This window comes from Sorex fumeus, unplaced genomic scaffold (assembly GCF_029834395.1).
Source record: "Sorex fumeus unplaced genomic scaffold, SorFum_2.1 ptg000122l, whole genome shotgun sequence".
In the NCBI taxonomy this organism is placed as follows: Eukaryota; Metazoa; Chordata; class Mammalia; order Eulipotyphla; family Soricidae; genus Sorex; species Sorex fumeus.
In genome coordinates, this window is record NW_026606179.1 from 28,505,665 (window position 1) to 28,518,770 (window position 13,106).

At 35.6% G+C, this 13,106-nt stretch overlaps 1 protein-coding gene across 1 annotated transcript in view; it reads right to left on the minus strand.

Moving 5' to 3' along the window:
- The window catches only part of VPS35 (VPS35 retromer complex component), a 32,217-nt gene that overhangs the window by 8,593 nt on the left and 10,518 nt on the right, over positions 1–13,106 (minus strand). Inside the window, exons 3-12 of the mRNA XM_056137066.1 lie at positions 12,749–12,845; positions 10,380–10,503; positions 9,430–9,612; positions 7,550–7,763; positions 6,515–6,598; positions 5,921–6,030; positions 3,926–4,022; positions 3,524–3,672; positions 2,024–2,231; positions 1,547–1,702 (exon numbers count right to left, since the gene is read on the minus strand). Of these exons, the coding sequence (XP_055993041.1) occupies positions 1,547–1,702; positions 2,024–2,231; positions 3,524–3,672; positions 3,926–4,022; positions 5,921–6,030; positions 6,515–6,598; positions 7,550–7,763; positions 9,430–9,612; positions 10,380–10,503; positions 12,749–12,845 (1,422 nt within the window). The remainder of the gene's footprint in view (positions 1–1,546; positions 1,703–2,023; positions 2,232–3,523; positions 3,673–3,925; positions 4,023–5,920; positions 6,031–6,514; positions 6,599–7,549; positions 7,764–9,429; positions 9,613–10,379; positions 10,504–12,748; positions 12,846–13,106) is intronic.

Genomic DNA, 13,106 nt, shown 5'->3' on the forward strand with positions numbered 1-13,106 from the left:
CAAGGAGCACCAAGATGAGGAGGAAACCACTAAAAAATAGCAGGTGGGAATAGTCTGAAAAGAAAAGAACAGCATACCAGAGAACTAAAGGGTGAGCTCAAGAAGAACAATCTAAGAATTATTGGAGCCCCTGAACAAGACGGCAAATGTAATGAAGAAACAATAGCTTACAGTACCAAATCTCAAAGGAATGAACACCTCACCTGAATCAATCATCTGAATAATAAGGAACAATATAGAGCTGAAAGGACAGGCAACAGCTTAGGAAATTCATAGCTTTGAAACCAATTTTACAAGAAAAACAGCTGTTAGAAGAGCTCCTTTTTAGGGTCAAAGTGATCGCACAGTGGGTAGGGTGTTTGCCTTGCACACGGCAGCTGGCCCAGGTTCGATCCTCAGCATCCCATATAGTCCCCTGGGCACTGTTAGGCAAAATTCCTGAGTGCAGATCCAGGAGTAACCCCCTGAGAATTGCTGGGTGTGACTCCAAAAGCCAAAACAAAGTAAGTAAATAAATTGCATCAAAAGAGCTCCTTTAAAAAACAGGAGAATATCCCCAACATGTGGCACTGAGTATGGCACTCACTAATGGCAAATATGGTCGCCCTCTATTAGACTAAGAAAGTTTAAAAATATAGCAATCTATCATTACAAATTAATTTTCATAGATTTTCTGATAATTCCATTACCATTTTTTGGGAGGGGGGGTCATACCCAGCAATGCACAGGGGTTACTCCTGGCTCTGCACTCAGGAATTACTCCTGAAGGTGCTCAGGGGATATGGGATGCTGGGAACCAAACCCGGGTTGGCCGCGTGCAAGGCAAACGCCCTACCTTCTGTGCTATCGCTCTAGTCCCTACCATTTAAGTTTTGCAGGAATAAGCAATATGAAATTAATTTGTTACATTTATTACAAAATAAAATTGTTATATTGCCAAGGGGGTTGACTGGGTGGTGAGAGAGAACCTGGAGACATTGGTAGCAGGATTAATGCTGGTGGTAGTAGGATTAATGCTGGAACAATGTATGCTTGAATCAACTCTATTATCAGCTACTGTCACTGTCACTGTCCTCCCGTTGTTCATCGATTTGCTCGAGCAGGCACCAGTACCGTCTCCATTGGACTTTTTTTTGTTGTTACTGTGTTTGGCATATCGAATACATCACGGGTAGCTTGCCAGGCTCTCCGAGAGGGGCGGAGGAATCGAACCCGGCTCGTCCGGGCTGGCTGCATGCAAGGCAAACACGCTACTGCTGTGCTATTGCTCCAGCCCTACTATGTGTCTTAAAAAACAAAAAAAACACATTAACAAAAAAATAACAAAAAAAAAAAAAACAACTGGTGGAGTTACCAGCTTGTTCCTCAGAAGCTCTAAGAGTTTAGATTATATATTTACATATAAAGTTCATGTATGCCACTTAAAATTTTATTCAGTATAGCTCTTTCTAAACACTGTAAGATGACAAATTGCATGGGATCTGATACCTCTATATGTGATTTCACTACGAGCAAATGAAGGGACATACTAAGAGTTAACCCATACCAAGTACTGCTGATCAGGATCTTCAGATCGCAAAAGATGAATGAATCTGCCCACAAGGCTCTGCTCATCAGCAAAGTCTTCTGGATCAGGGTCTTCTACAGGTTGATCTGGCTGATCCTGAATTAGCGTGGACACTAAATTCATTATGGAATCCACCTGTACAACAGGAGACATAGACACCCACTGGAGTAAGACCACTGGCACATGACGCCACTGTCAAAAGCATTTCTAGTTGTGTTAGTTACAAAATAGTATCAACAATTCCTTAAAAGAAAAAAAGGCAATTACACATTCATATACATGAAAGACAAAAGTCTTAAAAGAGACCCTCCAAGTATAATCAGTGATTATTTTTTCTTCCCATTAGAATTATAGTTGTTTCCCTCCTTAGGGTCCCATATCTATCACAAGGTCTAATATCCTAGCTACATTATTATTATTATTATTTTTTCTTATAGCATGCTGGTATTCTCTTACCTGGTCTTGAGAGACAATTTCTGTATTATAATCCAGAACATTACTAAGCACATAACAACTCATGCTCTTTCTGGACTCATAGTCAAAGTACTCAAAGAGTGGGTGGAAATGTTTTAATTTCAAGACTGTTAAAATATTGTTGTAAGTGTCAACAGGTATCTTCAAGAGTCTGGTCAACTCCTTTGAAACTGCACTACTGGTGGCAATACTACAAAAAGAAAAACAGCAGTCCTTTAATGGATAAAAAATTAACTTTTTATGTATACAAAAGTTAATGTTTCTAAAATATTTGAAATTTTAGTTTGTACATTAAAGGAAACGTGTCAATTACTCCACCCCAAAACACTTCAATGGCCTTTTTCAAGGAGGATAAAAGGATGTTCTTCAATACACTTATTCATCTATTAATCTCTTGCTACAAATAAAATATAATAGTCACCAACTCACAATATAGCTAAATTAAAAATAAAATGTATAGCTAAATTAAAAATGACTGTCTAGAATTTGGTATTTCTAATGGAAGCTTTGAAGTTGTAGTCAGTAAGTAGTACATAATGATGAAAATAAGTAGGAAGAAAAATCCATAAAAAATAGAATAATATAAAAGCAATTTATTTTGCATCAGATGTTGGTGACTAAGGGAAAGCATGCTGAATATAAATAGTAACTAATAACATTATGTGGAGACTACGGAATACTTAGGCATTAGTAAGACCTTCAAAGGGCAAGATTATAAATTTATCTAATTCTACTTTAAAATTCATTTGGTATTGGGGAATATCATTTAATTTTTTCACCCATTTATCATTCAGATCTGGAACTTTTTATAATTTTCATAAAAAGAGACTACAAAGAAAAATTGCAAAGTAATATAAAGAAAAAGAACTTCTGACATAGTTAAATGAGTGGAAGAAAGAAGAAAAAAAGGTATGTGAGTTTGTTTATGTTATGTTATGTATTAAATAGAGGGTCCTGGCTTGATCTCATGCTCAGAATCAGCGAGACAATATGGAAAAAGGATAATAGGAACAGACTTGCTCACAATGGCCAGTAGTACCACAGGTCTAGAAAACACAGCTTGATGAAGCTCTAGTAGTTAAAAAAATATTATTTTCCTGGATGGCATAAAAATCAAAACTTAAAATTAGGGACATACTTGAGATATAAAGCTATATATATTTTTCAAAATTTTCACAACTCATTTATAGCTCTTATGGAAATACTACTTAATCATTTCCTTACCTCTTTAAAATTTCATTCAAAGTGGAAGATTTAGTGACATTGGTCCCTGAAGATTGTTTATGGTCTGAGTGCCACTATTTCTTCAATGTACAGAATTAAGTAACTGGTTGCCCTTCCTCCCCTGGTTAGTACCAAGGATGTCTTAAACATGCTTAAACAAGCAAGTGCTAACATTTCAAAAAGCAAGTGAGTAAGAAAAGCAGATCTAGGATGAAAAAGTACTTTAGAGGGCTTTTACAAAACATCACTTTGACTTACTGTTCAAGGTTGAGTTTATTAAAAATCTCCACTGTTGTTTCTAGAACTTTATCAACATAATCCACACGATCAGGATAACACTTCATAGCAAGATTGATGAGAGAGACTTGCAAAGATACAACATCCTCTGAAGGCATGTCTTGTCTAGACTAGAATGTTAAGAAAACCATAGAATTTATTTTAAACAATTACAAAATAATTCAGGGTGGAGTGGGGTGGCTATGCATGTTCAGGGCTTAATCCTGGTTGTGCTCAGGGGACTATAGGTAGTGCCAGCAATCAAAGCACGGTTGGCCAAGACATATGCGAGGCAAGTATCCTGCCCCACAAAATAATTTAAACAATTATAATTACCAATCAAAATGTTTCAAAAAAGTAAACAAAGAAACAAGCCAAACAAACCTGTATTACTGTAGCGACCTGCTGTGAAAATATGTCAAAAAGTTTAATATCTGCTGGGATTCCAGGTCCATCTTCACGGTGAGCAAATAAAGCTAATCTGAAAAAGAAAATAATCTTTATTATAGAATAGAAGAATCTGGGCAATGAAAATATGGACATTTTATTCTCTTTTTTCTGCATATAAATACACTTGTATTTTTAAAAGGTTTTTTAAAAGGACATGAAATACAGTTGATCATACCCTCAATTCATTTTTGACTAAAAGGTTTTTTTAAACCAATTTTTTTAAAAGGTTTTTTAAACCTTATTTTACTGTCTACTTACTTTGTACCATAGAAACAGATTTTCAACAGGCTAATAATGGCAAAATTTTGAAGCATTAGTAAATACAGTAAACTGACAAATAGATTCAAACAATGATATTTCAGTAATCTTTTAAAAAAGAACACAGATTATTTTAATAATGTATATTTACTACAGTAAATTTTGAAATACAACTAATTCAAAAGGTGAAAATCTATTTCAATTCCCACACATTAAACTATTAAAAAACATGAGTATATCCCATTATCATTATGATTATATCCACATTTTGTTCTGCACATAAGAACAGAACAACTGCTGACAGGAATGGCTAAGATTGCAGGGATAGCCAAGGCACTCTATACCTGACATAGGAGGATCCAGGTTATCCAGCTTTCATTTAGAATATAGCCAGTTAGCATGTAACTTTGCTAATCAGGGCTAATCTGAAATTTTGGGAATTCTGCTACATACATTCTCTATGAAATAACAAATATTTCAAATATCGAAAAAGATAGTTGATGGGGTCAGAGTGATAGTATAGTAGGCAGGTCGCTTATCTTACATGTGGTCCACCTGGACTGAATCCCCAGGACCCTCTAAGATCCCCTAAGCACCACCAGGGGTGATTCCAGAGCACAGGTATTTGAAGAGAGAAATCTACAAGTAAATATATCATGTACTAGCACTCAGCATTCAAAAATAAGCCAGTTATACTTTTAACCAAAACCAAAGGTTAAAGACATAAGACTTAATACTAAAGGGAATTTACTAGGCAGAATTAATACTTCATTTGTGATAGACCCCAATTTGGTCCCAGAACACTGCCACAAGTGATCCCTGAACAGAGTCAGAAGTAGGTGTGGCCCAAATAATACCCCATAAAGGGCAATTACTGAGACCTTTTCTTCTATGGAGTATGGAGGGTCGGGCAGGAGAGAGCTCCCAAAGAATGCTCAGAACACACTGATTATACAGTTCAGTAATGAAGCCTAGAGATAGATGCTAATGTGAAGTGTCACCAAGCTACACACAGTGGAGGAGTGGAGTCAAGTATCAAACTCAAGGCTCAGTATGTATAAGGCGTGCAGTCCACCCAGCCTTTTGAGGTAGCTCTCCAGACCTACTTAAGACATTCTTAATCACCTGTATCTTATAGTTACTTGATAAAGAGATTCCAAATCAGTTTCCACTGAGAGATAACTTTACTCAGATTAAAAATGTTTTTTTGTTTTGTTTTGGTGATCTTCAGATTTGCTTTTTTTTTCTTTAGTCTTTATGCCACACCTGGTGGTGCTCAGAGCTTACCTGGTACTGCACTCAGGAATTACTCTTGGTGGTGCAAGGGGCATGGAGTGCCACATGCAAAGTCACATATACCCTACTCACTGTACTATCTCTCCAATCCCTTGGTTTGTAAGATTTAAATGCTGCATCTGAGTAACAATGTCTAATGTCTTTAAATGCCAAGAAAGTAAGTGCAAAAATTAAAAATATTCTATTATCGCCAATGTCTCTTACACAATTAAGCTCTCTCATGGCTAAGTTATAGCACTCACTTACTAATAAGCACTTATTAGTACTCCTACAGTATATAACAGAGTATGTAACAGAAACAAGTAATTCATACAAATACTTGAAACTCATTATTCCCAGGTCAGGACTTTTGCCTCTGGTGCTGCAAGCTCTTACCTATCAATTAAAGCAATGATTATATTTTTCACGTTTACATTCTGGTGTAACTCGGCACAGGCGCGAAGAAAAGGATTCAATGTCTGAAGGTGGAATTCATCAGGGAAAACCTAAAAGTCAAATAATAATTAATTGCTATGAATATTTTGCATTATGTAACACAATTTCTTTAAACTTTGAAGTTTAAAATTCTTATTTGCAGGGGGTTCACTTTAATCTTATACAATTAAATTTAAATACATTACTTTTGTACCTCTCTATATCTAAGGCCAGAAAGAAATATTCCACTAACCAAAGTACACCTATAATTAAAACAAATAAAACCTACGAAACACGAAGATTGTTCTTCCCTACCTAAATCTGGGGGTTAGGAAGAAATGTATCAATAAAGACCAAGATATCAGTAGGAAAAAGGAATTTTTCAAGGACATTTATTTTCTGTCAATTATTTTTTTCAAATCAATAAAAATGAAAGAGAAAATCAAGCCCTTTAGAAACATGAAACAGGGACTGAGTGGTATAGTTCAGTCTGGGTTTGATGCCCAGCACAGAAAGAGACTAAAAGGGGAAAGAGAAAGAAATGTTCTCACCTACCTGAATAATACACTCCATGAGATATTCTTGAGCCAGAGCATCCCTACAATTAACAACTTGTTCCAGTATGCCACTCAAAACAATCTGAAACAAAAACAGAATATAAGACTTTAATAGATAAAACATTTTTACTGAAGAATTTAATAAAAATTAAAAAAATTTTAATTTAATAAAAATTCTGGGTTTCTAAGAATTTTAAGATGAAATTCATTTAAGATGAAATTCATCTTAGTAATCTTTTCTGATTCGTGTTTTTTGTGCCCTAAGAAACTTTTATCTAAGTTTATGAAGATTAACTTTGTATTTTTTTCTAAAAGCTTCACAATGTGTTTTTTCTTCAATTTTTTAACACAGACTAAGGAAGGATTCAGGATTTTTGCCTGCATATCAATGTCCGATTGTTCAGAACCCTTTGTTGATTGACTTTGCACCTTCACCAAAAATAACTGATTTTATATGTGGGCCTATTCTAGATAGTCTATTCCAGGATTCAATATTGTGTTCAATGCCTGTTTTTGTAAATCACTTCCATGTACTGTCTCTGCTTCTGCTTTTTGTTTTTTGTGGTGCCAGGAACTAAATTCAGGATCTAATACATGATTTGGCATGCACTATACCATTAAGACTCATCTGTAGCTCCGTGACTATCTTTGTACGAGAACTGTAGAACTTAGTAATTGCAGACCACATAGATTGCAAAGCAAAAAATAATTAAAAAATTACTATCTAGATCTTTACAAAGAAGTTTGATTTCTGTCTCTATCCTACCTTCTCCACTGTTACCCTTTCGCCAATACTACATTAACCATAGCTTTAGAGTATATAATAATAAAAAAATAAAGTAACTTTCAATTTAAGTAAAACTGGCATTTGAAAACAGTCCCTTCAAATATACTAATACAAACTCAAAATATAGCACGTTATGTTCTCTTTAACTTTCAAATGGTTTCCAATAAATATATTTCAGTTTAAAAATATCAAGACTTCAACTTATCTAATGACATAAGAAAAGGTGACAAGTGTAAAGATATAAACCTGTTTGTAACGTTCCACATTTACACCTTCCAGCTGACTAAGGCGCACCAAGTTTGTTCCCACTAAAATTCTCAGTTCCTGTCTTTCTCGTTCTCTTTTTTCTCTGTCTCGGCTATGTCCCTGATGTTGCATTCGCACCCAGAGTTTATTCATTTCTGCAAAGTTGAGTAGCACAAAATCCATGGAATCACTGATATCACCAGTTGTTTCTTCACTGCAAATAAACAGTTGGAAAAATATTTATATAGTATTTAGATTATATTTCAACATACCACTATTTTTTCTCCTTTGTACATTGACATTGTACATTCTCAGTTCTTTAATACAACCTTTTTCTAAACATGACTTCCTTCTGACCTGTTGCCATTCCTCTATACCCTACACCCCACCAGTCTTATTGGTAGACTCTCTAATCTTGTGCCATGGTCCCCCATTTATTTTTCACCTCTGATCCACTTAAGACTATACTAGGGGTCCGTGGTAGCGGAAGAAGGGGGTGCAGGGGAGTCATATAGCCACCAATTGAGAAATACTGCTTTAATATACCAATTCTTTATGAAAGACACTTTCAACATCACTGGCTAATGTTTAATTTCAAAGATAGACTCTAGAACAAATATCAGGAAGAAGACACAGTAAAAATTTAAATGGGCAATATACTTTCCCCAATTCTCTTCTCTGGGTCAAATGGACTAATTCTTATAGGCAACTTAATAAACTGCAAAAGTCTTTAAAAACTTACAATCACAATGCACTGTAAATGACATACATCCCTGAGTGTTTTATGTTCTTAATTAGAATATAAACTTTGTGAGAAAAAGGACTACATTATTCTTTGCTTATTTCTTTTCCAAAGATGGAAACTTAAGTTTTCAAAATATTTTAATGATTTTCTAATCTAAATATTCAAATCATAATTAAGGGAGAGGCAGAGGGAGAGGGAAAGCACCTGCCATAGAGGCAGGCAGGGGGTGGGGGAATGCGGGTGTTGGGAGGAGACCTGAGGACACTGATGCTGGGAAATGTACACTGGTGGAAGGATGGGATTTGGAATAATGTATGACTGAAATCCAATCATGAACAGCTTTGTAAGGGTCTATCTCACAGTGATTCAATAAAAAAATTAAGAAAAAAATAGATAAAAATAAAATAAAATTTAAAAAAAGTAACTGGTAGAAACATACTAAAACCGTATTATACACCTTAAAAATAGACATGAAATTTTTTTCAATTAAGCTCAATTTTAATAATCTGTCACATGACTAGTTTGCCAGGCTGGCTGAAAACTACAGGCTGCTTACTCTCTGCAATTGTTGATATAGAATACTGTTCACATACAGGAGTCTCCCAAAATGGCTTTGTCTTTTTTGTTTTTGGAATTACTATCTTATTTGTGTACTCAGGTCATTAAAAGTTATTTAGTGGCGACTAAATACTGACATTCAAGAAACATAAAATTCAGCTAGTTCATAAGAAAAGTTATGCATACTTCATTATTTCATAAAAAATGTGAACTCACTTAGAAAGTCACTTTTAAGCAATATTTAATGTAGGGCCAGGGAGGTATCATAGTAATAAGGAGAGACCCTAGACTGACATGTGATCCTTGGAGACCTCACTGCCAGGTGTGGTTCTGGTGGTCCCCAGCACTGCAGGATCTCAGTTAAACTGCATCCTCAGCCTCACCAACTCAATTTGTGAAGTAATTTTTTTGATTTGTAATTTAATTTGTTTCACATCTCTATATTCATTTATCATAAAAGATATATATCTAGTGGCTAGCTGAAATAGTGATAGTCATTTTCTTCTATATGTATTTCTGTAATTTTTCTGCAGCAAAAACTAAATTAAAAACTGGGAAAAAAAATTTTACCACTTACTCTGTTGGTTCCCCTTCATCGGGTAAGATGTTTCTAGTACACTGAAGAAGATAATTTCGAAGAAACAAACCTCTCAAAGGATGCTGCACACCACGGCACATTTCTACCAAATCTTTCAAAATATCTTTCCTGGACTGAGGAAATGATTTGACATATACAACTCCAACCGTGATCAACAGATAACTAGAAAAATCATGAAAAAATATTTGATTAGAATAAAATATTTAAGTTAAGAATTTAATTATAACAAAACATACAAACATCAAATAAATAATCCAAGAACAGTTTTCTCTGGCATAATGAAAATCATCTGATTTAAAATTTAACTGCTATTAACCCATCCAGCACAGTCTATTCTATACCTATATACATGTATACACAATCTCCCCATATATATACGCAAACATGTATGTACACATATACTTGAACACAAAAGTATCACCCTTTAAATATGTTAGGATATAAACGTTTTGATTTTTCTAATTAAATACATCCTGCAAAGAAATATGCTCCCTGGTGGTGGGCCAATAGCACAGTCGGCAGGGTATCTGCCTTGCACATGGCCAACCTGGGTTCAATCTCCCCACCACTCTATATGGTCCCTAAAGCAATCCCAGAGTAATTCCTGAGTTTAGAGCCAGGGATAACCCCTTAGCACCACCGGTGTGGCCCAAGCCCCCCCCCCCCGGCAAAAAGTAATATGCTTCTTATTTCTAAAATTGCTGAATTATTATGTAAAAATAAATTACACTCTATAATCTCCCCCCAAATCTATAAAAGTCTAAATTTTTAAAAAACAAATTTTAAACATTAAAATATATTTTAAAAAATCTGATTTTACAGGCAAAAAAGCAAAATATCCTATAGTTGTTTTAAGAGATATAACAAAGTAGAAAATATAAAATATAACAAAATGCAAATATAAGTGCCCTTAATTCATAATTACTTACAGCCTTGGAATAATGTTTCCAGCATATTGCACAAGTTCATAGAGATCTGCCACTTTTCTTCCTTTAGCAAATTCATCTGTCAGATAGACTTCCAAGTAGTGTAGTTCATCAGAAATAGCCATGTCTTTTTAGTATGATTAAGGATTTAAACAAAGCCAAACCAACCTCAAGAAAACTCTGGAACTTGTTGAAATCATTACATTTTTGGATAGCGATCTTAAGTGTTAAATTTTTAGGAGGATATGCTGAATAGTAGCTAGAGGAATTCAATATCCCATTCTCACCAATAAACAGTTTAACCAAAGTGAAATTGATAAAGAAGTCAAAGAGGAAATAGCACTAAGGATTTAGACCAAATGGATTTCATAGACATCCATAGGGCACTCCCCCACTCCCATCCATCAAGTATACATTCCTCTCACAGACACATAGAGTATTTTAGAGGACAGAATGCATGTTGAGTCCCAAGTATCCACAAACTCACAAAAACTTAAAAATAAGTTTTCTGATCATAATGGTGCAAAAAAGAAATCAACCATGAAAAGAAAACTGGGGGGGGGGGGGGGGGCGCGGCAAGCGATAGCACAGTGCGCAGGGCGTTTGCCTTGCACGCAGACGATCTGGGTTCAATCCTCGGTGTCCCATGTAGTCCCCCAAGCACTGCCAGGAGTAATTCCTAAGTGCAGAGCCAGAAATAACCTCTGAGTATCACTGGGTGTGACCCAAAAAGAAAAAAAAAAGAAAGAAAAGAAAACTGGGGGAAAATTCAATTAAACAACATGCTATTGAACAATACTGGATCAACAAGGAAATCCATGAATAAATTAAAAAATAACTGGAAAGAAATGAAAACGAAGATGCAAGCTACTACAATCTATGAAACACAACAAAACAACACTGAGGGGTATTCACAGCAATATAGGATTACATCATGACACAAGGAAAAATCCCAAATGAACAATCTACCCTTATACAAAAGAAGTGAAGAACAAAATTAATCGAAACCAAAGAAAGGAAACAATAAAAATCAGAACAGGGACTAGAGAGATAGTGCAGCAGGTACAGAGCTTGTCTTTTGCTCCAGCTTGGCTTCAATACCTGGCAACCCATATGGTCCCCTGTGTCCTGCCAGGAATGATCACTGAGCGCAGAGCTAGGAGTAAGCCCTGAACACTGCTGTGTGTGGCTCAAAACAAATCAAACAAACCAAAAAATCAGAACAGGGATAAATAAAAAAATTGAAAAATAGAAAAGACCAATGAAACCTGTAAATAGGCAAACAAAATTGACAAATTTTAGAGAGGCTAAGAAATAGAGACAAAACTAAGAAAAAGATGTTAGAGAAGTTCAGCACTTTAGTCAGGGGTGGGAGAGGCCTAACAACTCACCTTTGAAGAAGTGTGAAAAAGCACTCTACAATATATACAAGGATATAAACTAATGTTACCACATGAACAACATTTTAAAAGAAAATCTTTGAAAATTTAAAGTTTTAAAAGATTATCTGCTGAGCAAAGCAGTAAAAAGCAGCACCCTGGCAGAAAGGATCTTAAAATGCCAGATAATTTTGTTAGCCTTCTTCAACCATCTGCCCAGAGAGTCAGTGCTGCTCTGCAGGTGTAGAAAAGGTTGAAAACCTGGGTGACAAAACTGCCGGTTTACAGGACAGGTGTCTGCAAGTGTAAAAAGGTAGCTCTTGAGTACTGCATAAATAAATATAGTCTTGATAGCCTCGTTATCTTTCATGAAAGATTTGAAAATTAAGATATAGTAACAACCCATTTAGTAAAGCAGCGAGCTGGAGCAGGAGTACAGTGAACAGACAGAGCATTTACCTAGATTTGGCTGATGCACGACTGACCCCTGGCACCCAAAATGGTCCCCTGAGCTCACCAGGAGTGATCCCTGAGTCCACCAGGAGTGATCCCTGAGCAAAGAGCAAGGAGTAAGCCCTGAAACCGCTGGGTGAGGCCCCAAAACCAAAACGAAACAGACAACTGAGCAGGGACCAGAAAGATATGAGAGTTAAGACACTTACCTTGCACATAGTCAATTCCAGTTTGATCCCCAACACCTCAAGGTGTGGACCGCTAAACCAGAAATAACTCCTGAATACAGAGCCAGAAGTAAGCCCTTAGAATTGATGGATGGGGCCCAAAATCACAATAAAGAAAGAAACTGAAGTATATAGAAAAGGGATTTTTTCTCAACTGAGCACATTCACATGAAACAGTACACTTTGATGAAGACAACGAAGAATAATTCGTTGTCTTCATCATAATTCCATAAATTTTATAAGATATACGTAAAATATGGCTGAAAAAAGCAGAATGGTCAAAAATGCCCATTCTTCAACATTCAAAAGATACAAAGTTCATAGTAGCTCTTTGGTGATAACATAGAAGTCCGGAGTTCACCCAGCATATTAGAAGCATGTTTCAGAGCATCCATAAGCTTGTTTTTATCCTACAGAAATATCAATCAAATTATTGAGAATGTTTAATTTAAATAAACATTTAAGTTGGTTACGGTTCTTCATAAACTCTTAAGGATTTGCTACACTTCTGAAGCATACATCACAAATTATTTTAATCACATAAAAATTAACTTTAGTTTCACTTTGCCTTCTATTGAAAAGAAAGATGTATGATTCCTCACCGGGGTTGTGGAACTTAACAAGTCTCACATATCTAGGCCTGCAAACTTCCCAGCAAAATTCTACGAATT